Source organism: Oncorhynchus mykiss, chromosome 19, assembly GCF_013265735.2.
Source record: "Oncorhynchus mykiss isolate Arlee chromosome 19, USDA_OmykA_1.1, whole genome shotgun sequence".
Lineage (NCBI taxonomy): Eukaryota > Metazoa > Chordata > Actinopteri > Salmoniformes > Salmonidae > Oncorhynchus > Oncorhynchus mykiss.
Window position 1 is genome coordinate 19,731,020 of NC_048583.1, and position 11,846 is coordinate 19,742,865.

Below are 11,846 nucleotides of genomic sequence, written 5' to 3' on the forward strand. Positions count from 1 at the left end.
GAAAGTTCATGGTTGAGCGTTTGCTTTGCAATTCACTACCCAGCAGAGGGAACCTACAGGAACTGCTAAATGTATCCTGAAATCACTACAATTTAACACAGGTGGAGGCCAATTAACTTGGTGTGTCTTGAGGTGATTGGTTACACTGGAGCTAATTCAGGATTGTTATCCAACCAAGCTATTTCAGTTTAGATAAAAAAACAAAACATACTTTTCACTTGGAAGTTGTGGGGTAGAATGCAAAGACCAATAATTGTTTTTAATGCATTTACATTCCAGGCTATAAGGCAACAAAAGGTGAATTTTAAAAGGGAGTGTGGACTTTCTAAGCACTGTGTGGAGATTTGGTGAACGCTTTGCACAATGAGGCCTAAGTAAGTGTGGGTGAGTGTGCTCATAAGCAAACATTGGGTATCATTACAAAAACACACCAGTAAGAGTTACCTTTATTTGGCTTCTCAGTCATAACATGGCAGCAAAAAGCATTCGCAGTCCCGTCGTAGACATTTTATAGAAAGCATAATTAGTAGCCTGGTTAAACCAGGTTGAACACTGCTTACCAATGAAATCAATGTTGAGTGTAGTGTTTACTCTGCTTTTTAACCAGGCCAGAGAACACCCATTTCATACAACTGACACTTGAGTCAAGTCATGGTGACCCTTTAGATAAAATTCACAAAATACAAGGGACAAATTAGCTAAATGCTGGTATGATGAGATGTCAGTCATTTGATGTGCAAACCTATGAAAATGAACTCTACAAAAAAAAAAGGCTATCTTGACCTTTTACTTGATGCTAGCCAGTGAGTCATCGCCCCAGTTCCATTACCATCTCCAGCCCTTCAGTGACTACTCCTTCCAGGCCTCCAATAGACTAAAGTGGAGCCTTCACCATATTGCCTTCCCCTATCCAGTCCTTTCAGTTTGTTGAACACAGACCGGGAAGGAGCTAGGGGCCAAAATGATGGTCACTATCCTAAACTACACTCACTGAAGCCAATGACTTGGCAAATCATTAGCTCTGTTCGACTGACCAAAAGGCAAGTGGGGTGGTGTTTGAGTTGAGGGCAAGAGTGTCCATTACAAATGTTCTAGCTTAAAATATACAGGACCACAAAGACAAATTAGCAAATGAAATGTAATACAGTAATAATAACATAGATACAAGTGAAGATAAGAGTAATTAACTTGAATAGTCATATTGAACATTAATAGGGTTAAATAAGGGGTGAACAAAAGGGAAATGGTGGAGACTGCTCTAGTGTCCATAAATATATATCTGGTGATTGTCTCCGAAGTTGATGTCCCAGTCATACTGCCAGAAGTGGAGGATCTCCTGCGTATTCCTGTACTTTTGCAGCATGTGTGTGTGATGTAACTGGCTGTTTGCGTAGCGTTTGCGGTAGGGGAAAGCTGAACTTTGAAGGTCTGTTGAGGGTAGATGTGTGTGGGTGTGTAATGTCGTTCTATAAAAGATAAAAGTGAATCTAGAAAGAGAATGTGCACCGCGAAAGTGATGTTTCATGGGGAAAGTGAATATGGCTTTGGTGTGTGGATAAAACTAAACGTGTCAATGTGTCCACAACTGTTCTTCCTCTTCTTTATAACAAGAATAATGATCTTCTTAATTCAGCCCTAAAAGGAGTGCATAACAGTTTTAGACATTCAAAAAGAACATTACCTAATTAGTAATTCAACACTAAGGGGTAATACTGCCAATTTAAAAAGACAATTAGTGTAAAGACACATGATCATTCATTTCACTAGTAAAATAAAGTAAACATTTTCTTCACACCAGGTAATTTTGATCCTAGATTTGGGGAAAACACTCATAGCATTCATGTATGAGTGCTGAGATAGATTAATTTGGCCTTATTTTAAAGTGGGGAGGACCTGATCCTAGATAAGCACTGCTACTCTAAGATGCTGTTTTAATATGGGCCCAGATTTGAAGAAACTTCTAGAAGGTACTCGGCTTCTCACCGTGGTAGCGGTGGCCAGGGCGTTGCTGTCGTAGCTGAACAGACTCTTGTAGCGGCCCTTCTCCTCCTTCTCCTTGGAGCGGATCCTCTCCTCCATGGCCCTCAGCTCCTTAGCCACCGAGAGCCCCAGCGACGGGTCCAGCTCCACCACCTTGGCAAAATCCGCCCGCGCCTCCGTCTCGTTCCACACTGCCGCGTGGGCCTTGGCCCGCTTGAAGTAGGCCTTCATGTTGTCTGCGGGGGTGAGAGGTAAGAGTGTGTCAATGGGAAAGAGGCTGGTGTGAGCAGCTGGTAGTAAGCAATAAAAATTCAAAAGGACTTGTCATTCACTTGCAACAGGCCTGCTGTAGACAAAACAGAACAACAAATGTTTATTTTTTAAAGGGATTGTCTTAAGTAATGACAAATTACTGTTTTCAGAGCATAGCCTATTATGTGAATTCAGCATATTCACTTGATCCTAGGGCAGGGCTACACCTGAATGTATTCAGAAGTTTGTGAATCACCCTCGTATTTGGAGATGATGGAGGAGCAGTGGTCCAGCACCTCGTAGTACTGACCCTGGACCATCTGACACTGGCAGTAGTTCAGCATCAGGGGCGTGATCATGAGGTCCAGCTTGATCCAGCACTCATCGCCCGGACGCTCCTGATTGGAGGAGGGGCCAAGGATGGGGAGGAGTTAGAAGACTAGCCACTTATTTAGTAGGGTTAAGACGTTCTATAGACAGGGAATGCATAGATCTCATTTGACGCGCAGAATGGCTAGTTAACTAAATGAAAAGTATTTGTCTGCAGTGCTCTAAATGTTACCCTATTAAATGCCAAAAAAAGCAAGTCCCCAGGACTAGGTTTGAAGTCATAAATCTTTACCTTCATCTGCAGATTCTTTAGACAGGCGATGGCATTGTGGTACTTCTCGGCCGCCTCCTTCACGTCGCCCTTCTTGTACAGGGCGTTACCTTCCACATGGATCTGAGGCACCACCTCCAGCTTCTCCTCGTCCGTCATCGCCCAGATGTCCAGTCTAAACGAGCCGGGCGTCAAAACCTGGGAGAGGCGTCAATCATATTATTCAATCAAAATTTATTTACGCAGTGAAATGAGTGGCATGAGTGCTGCTTGGGTGATAAAAGGGTTAGAAAACGACATACACTTTGAAAGGAAGGGTGCCATCCTCCTCTTGATGTCGTGGTAGAAGTTCAGAGTTCATATAACCATCTAGGCGAGACAGATGTCGATTTTATTTAGAGCAAAGCACCATGAGTGCTTGGGGCGCTAAGAAATAAGCAGTAGCAAGAAAAATTCCCTGGATGGAAAAACTTTAGGAGCCAGACTCCGCACAGGGTGCTTGAACCCCTAATGGAGAATAAATAAGCCCCCCCTCACCTCCATGAGCTCCAGGGTGAAGACCAGGGGCTGAGGGTTGGCCTGGAGCTGGTCCAGGTCACAGTGGCCCAGTGAGTGGTGTGAGTGGATTTGAGCGATGCCACAGCAGTGTCTCTGGCCCTCCAGGGGGTCCTTCCCTGCACTGATGTTCCTCAGGGACTGGGACACCAGCGGGTACAGGGCTGTGTGCTGTAGGGAGAGAGGGAGAAGGAAAGAGGATGGTTACATTATTCACTGGGACAAATTGAGGGACTGGTGGATTTTAAAGTACAATTAATACAATTCTCTGAAGGGAAACAACTAACAAAACATATTGACAAACCCTGTCAAATTCCATAACAATCAATTTTTTTGCCACCAATTGTATGTCTGTGGGTGTGTGCACAAAAGTAACGGTCTCTAATCCATCCACATCAACCATGTTAAGTTGGGCGACCCACCTTGACGTCACATGTGAAATCTGCCACTTCTCCCTCCCTCATGGTGGCAATGACTCGCTCCCAAACGGCCAGCTTGAACTTCTTTCCCAAGATGAGTTCCATGGGCTTGCTCCGGCCCCCCATGGTCCTGGAGTCATCCAGCACCGTGCCATCACACAGGCTGGAGCGGTAGTGGAATATCACCTGTTGGAAAATTAGGGGGGGGGGGGGGGTAGAATGGAGAACTGGTATTACACAAGTGAATAAATCATGTAATACACTGAACAAAAATATAAACGCAACATGTAAAGTGTTGGTCCCATGTTTCATGAGCTGAAATAAAAAGATCACAGAAATGTTCCATACGCACAAGGTCTTGACCGGACTGCAAGTTAGGCTTTGTAACAGACTTCAGTGGGAAAATGCTCACCTTAGATGGCCACTGGTACACTTGAGAAGTGTACTCTTCACGGATGAATCCCGGTTTCAACAGTACTGGGCAGATGGCAGAAAACATGTCTTATGTTGTGTGGGTGACCGTTTTGCTGATGCCAACGTTGTGAACAGAGTGGGCCATGGCAGTGGTTATGGTATGGGGCAGGCATAAGCTACGGACATCAAATACATCTGCATTTTATCGATGGCAATTTGAACACACAGAGATACTGTGACAAGATACAGATGCCCATTGTTGTGCCATTCATCTGCCGCCATCACCTCATGTTTCAGCATGATAATGCCCCATGTCGCAAGGATCTGCAAACTATTCACAGAAGCTGAAAATGTCCCAGTTCTTCCATGGCCTGCATACTCAGACATTTCACTCATTGAGCATGTTTGGGATGCTCTGGATCGACATGTATGCGAAGGTGGCAAATGGTGATCACACCAGATACGGAATGCTTTTCTGATCTACAACCCTACTTTTTTTTAAAGGCATCTGTGACCAACATATCTGTATTCGCAGTCATTTGAGATTCATACATGTCCCAAATGTATTTATTTAAATTGACTGGATTTCCTTATATGAACTGAAACTCAGTCAAATCTTTAACATTTTTGTATGTTGCGTTTATATTTTTGTTCAGTGTACATGACATACATTGTATTGATGAAACAGAGTTTGTTCTATTTAGTAACAGTAAAAGGTGTAGTTTCTACATAATCACTTCCCAGCAGGCTGAACATTATTATATACAAAAGTTGGACAATAAATGCTGATAGCGTGAGCTTGTAAAAGGTTTAAAATGCATGTCTTTCACATATTAAAGACCCCCATATCAAACGAAATGAGATTTTTTTATCAACAGGCAGAGAGGCACAAATTCACACTGATTATCCAACTTACGGTCGGTCGATCTTGCCGACTATCCAATTAAAACGTAGTAGTAATGTTTACAAGTTGACGGACATCCCCACCGACCAATAAGAGCACCGACCTCTTACAGTACCACAAAAAAAACTCGTTTTTACTCCAATAATTACTTGTTGGCTGATAATTGTTATTTACAGAAATTCTGGTAGACCGAGTTATAGTTTAACTAAAATAAGGTAACGTATATATCACCTCAGAACATGTCAAACCTCGATAATTTCGCTCCATGCTAACGTTAGCAGCTAGCTGGCGAATAATGCTAACCCGTTTAGCCAGCACTACACATACAAAACTACCCTTTGAACGTGGATTAAATTCGCTGTTTTATAACTCACCTTGGTCCCATCAGGAAACGTTGAAAGCTCTCCTTTACCTGGACTGACCACTTTCTTCTGAATGCCTTCTTCGAGTAGCTTGGTAGCCAGTTCCTCCATCCTTGTTTCCCCCGAGTGTCAAGCCGACTGCCTATCTTCGGGAGAGCTCGCGAGAAATCGACACATCGATTGACGTCACTGCTGACGCCTTGGGACCCTCTACCAGTTGAATCAAATCAAATTGTATAGGTCACATACAAGGTTTGCAAGCAGATGTTATTGCGAGTATAGCGAAATGCTTGTGCCTCTAGTTCCGACAGTGCAGCAATATCTAACAATTCCACAACAAATATCTAACTGAGGAATGGAATAAGAATATATAAATATACATATGAGCAATGTCAGAGCGGCATAGGCTAAGATGCAATAGATAGTATAGAATACAGTATATACATGAGATGAGTAATGCACGACATGTAAACATTATTAAAGAGGCATTATTAAAGTGACCAGTGTTCCATTTATTAAAGTGGCCAGTGATTACAAGTCTCTATGGAGGCAGCAGCCTGGCTGTTTAACAGTCTGATGGCCTTGAGATAGAAGCTGTTTTGTCTCTCGATCTCAGCTTTGATGCACCTGTACTGATCTCGCCTTCTGGATGGTAGCGGGGTGAACAGGCTGTGGCTCGGGTGGTTGTTGTCCTTTATATTTTTGTCCTTCCTGTAACATCGGATGCTATAGGTGTCCTAGAGGACAGGTAGTTTACCCTCAGTGATGTGTTGTGCAGACCACACCGCCCTGTGGTTGTGGGCAGTGCAGTTGCCATACCTGGCAGTGATACAGCCCAACAGGATGCTCTCATTTGTGCATCTAAAAGTTTGTAAGGGTTTTAGGTGACAAGCTGTTGCGCCTTCTTCACCACACTGTCTGTGTGGATGGACCATTTAAATGTCAGTGATATGTACACAGAGGAAATAAAAACTTTCCACCTTCTCCATTGCTGTGCCATCGATGTGGATGGGGGGAGGGGGTGCTCCCTCTGCTGTTTCCTGAGGTCCACAATCATGAAAATGTGATTGTCCGTTGATAATTTTTCTCCACTCTTCATGTAGTTAAGTTTTCCCTACACACCAACATTATGCTTTTCAAATGCTTATTGTTCCAAAAGTAGCAAAAACACTGCATATAGGACACTCTTGCACTCAGATGTGATGATCTATACACAAGCGAAAATACTCATCATGCCAGTCATTAACATCTTGGGGATGTGGCCCCACCAAACACATCTGAGAGAAATACCTAATACTTTCGGCACCGACCGCATCAGAGCTGTCCTAAAATTCCCATGCAATTCCCATGCAGTTTATTCCAACACCAACACTACTAGCAAACAATGACTCATAGAGACCTTTTAAAAGTAATATACAATAAAAACAGGTTTATTGTAGTTTCACAGTCACTATTTACTCACGAGACATGACAAACACCGGCAGGGCAAATCAGACTCCTTCTCTTCCATACAGGATGTGCAAGAAGCTTATTGAGGCACAAAGTGGTTGAGTTTGTAGTAGTGGTCAGTATAAAGACAGGGTAAAAAGGTTTTACATAATAAGAAAAAACATCTTTGTTACATAATTGAAAAAAGTACAATCTCAAAATTGGACAAAAAAAAAAGTGTAGTGCAATGGGTCATTTTTCAAAATAGGGCAAGTAGAAGAACTTGAAGCCTCGTCTTCCCCGAACAGCACAGCTGATGTAAATCACATGGTACACTGAGGGAGAAGGAGAGAAAACAATAACCACACTGTTTTAATCATTTAGGTAGTAAACATATGAAGCCATAGTAATGCACATGTAAACTGTGAAGCTTTTATAATGCCTGTGTGTGTATTTAATCTGCAGATTACTTGTATAAGTTCACATTCCCACCCACATGCACTGTCCAGACGTTATGATTAAAAAGACAGGAGAAAAGGCTGAAAGACGTGTGAAACATGAAATACATTGACAATACATTGACAATACAACCAAGTCAAGGTAAAGAGCACTATATACCCCCAGGAATGAAGAGAAGAAATCCAGGGACAAAGAAAATGGCACTTGAGACACCTGTGGGAGACATCAAAGATACCATGTCAAAGCCCACAGTAAAAGACTACCAACAACCAAGAATACAGACATCTTCACTGATATGTGACAACACACCCCACATTCACTGAATCTCTTTCTTACCTGCATCCGGATTCAATTGTATTACGACACCAGTGAAAATGAGAGCTGAGAGAAAGAAAACATGGGACATTTAATGAAAAGGCAATATCTCAAGATAACTAACAATAGATATGAGAACACAAGAGGAATTATTCCGAGACAAAGTTCAGTGCCATGAATACATTACAATGGCTGACAATGGGTGGTAAAAAACAAGACATTTCTATAAAATATAAACCGCCGTACACAAACTAAATGTTAGACTGCAGTGTTTCCCAACCCATTCCTGGGCTGTGTGCACATTTTTTTTCCCTAGCCTAGTAATAACACACAGGATTCAATGTATCAGCAAGCCTTTGGTTAGTTGAATCAAGTGTGTTAGTGCCGGGCTGGTACAAAAATTGTTACCACTTGCGCGTTCCCCCAGGAATGGATTGGTGAAAAACACTGTTGGAGGAGAATCACGGGAGATTTTTTTTTCTTTCAGCAGAGATGGTGTGACTTACCAACTCCAGTGACGAGGAGAAGGAATGAGGAGAGGACCACTCTTCGGTTCTTCTTCACCAGAGGGTGAGACGTCCACCTGAGGAAAACATCAGGGTTTTCGTCAGTCATTGTGGGTGTTTGGGAGTGTGTGTGAGTACATCCTTGATCTTATGTAATATTGTGGGCATGGATCAGTGAAATGCATTTCAGTGAATGACTATTTGTGTGTGTGTGTTTGTGTGCGTGGTCAATTACCCGCAGCAGTGTGCAGAGAGCTGGGTGACAGAACTCAAAGTGCTGAACGACCACTGGGAGCTGCAGTAAGACAGAGTCGCAGGATCACTGAGGGGGAAAAAATTGAAAGTTGAACATCTTTATTGATATCATAGAAAATAAGGAACACACATTTACATTTGAGGGTGCCATTCTCATCTAGGTAATGCCAGATGCAATCACAACACGCCAATGAAGACCAACCTGATTTTGAAGAAGTTATTGAAAGAGGAATTGCCACTGCTGCCCAAGACATCTTCATTTTCCAGATTCTGTGCGAGCAGAGAGAAAGAGAAAAATGTTAGGTCACCACCACACAACATCACTCCCTGATATCACTTCTATGTGTGTGTGTATGATGGGGCATCACCTGGTACTTCAGACTGCTGCTGTGGTCGGGGGAGCCAGCCACAGCGGAGGGCGAGTGAGTCTGGGGTTTGGCAAAGGAGAGGGTACCGAACGTCATCTCTCCCCCCTCTCTGTCTTTCTCTCTGCCCTTCCATCCTTCCTTCTCTCCATCAGACACCCCTTCATCCTCTCCCTCCAGCACAAACGCGTCATCGATGCTGAACTTCGTTTCCATAGCTGGTGTTTGCCAATACTCTCACACCTTGCCGCTGCTTTGGTTGATATACACTGTGGGTTGAGGGGGAAATTTAGCAAACAATGGAAATAAAATCAAATGGATAGAAAATCTGCTTTTGTACAAGGGCCATATATGTGGATGTCAACATAGGGCTCTGAACTAGGCTAAACTAATAGCTATAGTTAAGTGGGCTATAGTTAAGCTAATAGTTAAGTGGACTTGTCTTGTGTTAGCAGTTCGACATGTGTAAAATCGACATCATACAGCCAGCCTTTGGGTTAATGATTAACCACATTGAAGCTTAGGCTGCATGTAGTTTTCCAACAACGAAAATTCGGCAAAGATATTTATTAGATTTTTTTTCCTTTCGTAGTTGTAACATTCATCTGAATGAAACAGATCTTGCGAAAATCTTTGATAAACCAAATTGTTTACAACTCCATCTCCACTGTACCCTCTCACCCTGCGACTTGCAAACACGTCTTTCGCAAATAAGGACATTAAGCTGCATAACGTTACTTGTAACGTTATCCGGTTGAAACACGTTAGCTAAGTGGTAGAAACAACATAAACAAAGAACGTTGCTAACTAATAAACACAAATGCGTTTACGTCGTTAACGTACATTATTATCTGAAGCTCTTTATGAGATAATTATTTGAAATATTTAAAAGCAACTTTTAAATAGCGTCTTTAGCTGTTATGTCTACATGGTTTGGTTGCACTGCTCCGCTAACGGCTAGTAAATTATATAAGGAATCAACTTACTCTCTTTTTCAGGCGATTTGAGTTCAATTTCACGTTTCCATGTGCATGTTCACATAATTACATTATTTGCTGTAAGCCTTTGTTTGTAATATGTCATACTAATCAATACTGACTGCAAAAGCTTCCCAAAACTTTAGACTTTCCTTTTGCATCCGGTTTCCGATTGGACATGACTGAGTGAAACGTATTCGGATTCTAATACGCCCAAATGAAAAGGCTCTACTAATCGATCGCTGCCTTGCAATCTCGATTTATCATGTACTAAATAAGGCAAAACAAAGTATTATCCATTAAATAACACGAATGTTCATTTTCATTCGTTCATGTTATGTTTATAGCATAACAACAAGGGGCACACAGAAATATTATATTGATGCATATTTGTAAAAAGTTGACTGTATCAATGTTAATCAAGATGAATACACATAACTATAAAAACAAATACAAATATAAACTATACTGAACAGAAATATAAATGCAACATGCAATAATTTCAAAGATGTACAGTTACAGTTCACATAAGGAAATCAGTCAATTTATATAAATTCATTTTGCCCTGAGATCGAATTGTACTACACCGGCTCTGACGCTCGTCGGATGTGGCAGGGCATGCACACTATTACAGACTGCAAAGGGAAGAACTACCGAGAGCTGCCCAGTGACACGAGCCTACCAGACAAGCTAAATTACTTCTATGCTCGCTTCGAGGCAAGTAACACTGAAACATGCATGAGAGCATCAGCTGTTCCGGACGACTGTGTGATCACGCTCTGTGCAGCCAATGTGAGTAAGACCTTTAAACAGGTCAACATTCACAAGGCCCCTGGGCCAGACAGATTACCAGGACGTTTACTCCAAGCATGCGCTGACCAACTGGCACGTGTCTTCACTGACATTTTCAACTTCTCCCTGTCCGAGTCTGTAATACCAACATGTTTCAAGCAGACCACCATAGTCCCTATGCCCAAGAACACTAAGGTAAGCTGGCTAAATAACTACCGACCCGAAGCACTCACATCTGTAGCCGTGAATGCTTTGAAAGGCTGGTCATGGCTCACATCAACACCATTATCCCAGAAACCCTAGACTCACTCCAATTTGCATACTGCACCAACACATGATGATGCAATCTCTAGATGATGCAATCTCTATTGCACTCCACATTGCCCTTTCCCACCTGGACAAAAGGAACACCTATGTGAAAACGCTATTCATTGACTACAGCTCAGCGTTCAACACCATAGTGCCCTCAAAGCTCATCACTAAGTTAAGGAGCCTGGGACTAAACACCTCCGTCTGCAAATGGATCCTGGACTTCCTGACGGGCCGCCTCCAGGTGGTAAAAGTAGGTAACAACACACCCGCCACGCTAATCCTCAACACGCGGCCCCCTCAGGGGTGCGTGCTCAGTCCCCTCCTGTACTCCCTGTTCACTCATGACTGCACGGCCAGGGACGACTCTAACACCATCATTAAGTTTGCTGATGACACAACAGTGGTAGGCCTGATCACAGACAACGATGAGACAGCCTATAGGGAGGAGGTCAGAGACTTGACTGTGTGGTACAAGGACAACAACCTCTCCCTCAACGTGATCAAGACAAAGGAGATGATTGTGCACTACAGGAAAAGGAGGACCGAGCACGCCCCCATTCTCATCGATGGGGCTGTAGTGGAGCAGGTTGACAGCTTCAAGTTCCTTGGCGTCCACATCACCAACAAACTAACATGGTTCAAGCACACCAAGACAGTCGTGAAGAGGGCAAGACAAAAACCTGTTCCCCCTCAGGAGACTGAAAAGATTTGGCATGGGTCCTCAGATCCTCAAACGGTTCTACAGCTGCACCATCGAGAACATCCTGATGGGTTGCATCACTGTCTGGTATGGCAACTGCTCGTCCTCCTACCGCAAGGCACTACAGAGGGTAGTGCGTACGGCCCAGTACATCACCGGGGTCAAGCTTCCTGCTCGGACCTCTATACCAGGCGGTGTCAGAGGAAGGCCCTAAAAATTGTCAAAGACTCCAGGCCACCCCAGACTATTC

At 43.1% G+C, this 11,846-nt stretch overlaps 2 protein-coding genes across 4 annotated transcripts; both read right to left on the reverse strand.

Moving 5' to 3' along the window:
- Positions 1-428: 428 nt before the first annotated feature.
- Positions 429-5,654, reverse strand: LOC110497529 (AH receptor-interacting protein-like). Of its 2 annotated transcripts, none has more exons than XM_036954420.1 (7): positions 5,500-5,654; positions 3,811-3,993; positions 3,371-3,559; positions 2,855-3,031; positions 2,543-2,630; positions 1,984-2,216; positions 429-1,635 (listed from the first exon to the last, which is right to left on the reverse strand). In XM_036954420.1, the coding sequence occupies exons 1-7, from the start codon at positions 5,596-5,598 to the stop codon at positions 1,630-1,632; spliced, it is 975 nt and encodes a 324-aa protein (XP_036810315.1). In that variant the 5' UTR covers positions 5,599-5,654; the 3' UTR covers positions 429-1,629. The 2 variants fall into 2 exon arrangements, with proteins under 2 accessions (XP_036810315.1, XP_036810314.1); XM_036954419.1 differs by having other exon boundaries at positions 2,489-2,630; positions 5,500-5,653.
- A 1,233-nt stretch (positions 5,655-6,887) lies between these two features.
- LOC110497528 (transmembrane protein 134) lies at positions 6,888-10,001 on the reverse strand. Of its 2 annotated transcripts, XM_021573669.2 has the most exons (8): positions 9,802-10,001; positions 8,819-9,084; positions 8,653-8,720; positions 8,431-8,517; positions 8,196-8,272; positions 7,711-7,755; positions 7,534-7,587; positions 6,888-7,250 (listed from the first exon to the last, which is right to left on the reverse strand). In XM_021573669.2, exons 2-8 carry the CDS (start codon positions 9,029-9,031, stop codon positions 7,168-7,170), a joined length of 627 nt encoding a protein of 208 aa, XP_021429344.1. In that variant the 5' UTR covers positions 9,032-9,084; positions 9,802-10,001; the 3' UTR covers positions 6,888-7,167. The 2 variants fall into 2 exon arrangements, with proteins under 2 accessions (XP_021429344.1, XP_036810316.1); XM_036954421.1 differs by lacking the exon at positions 7,534-7,587.
- Between the last annotated feature and the right edge of the window lie 1,845 nt (positions 10,002-11,846).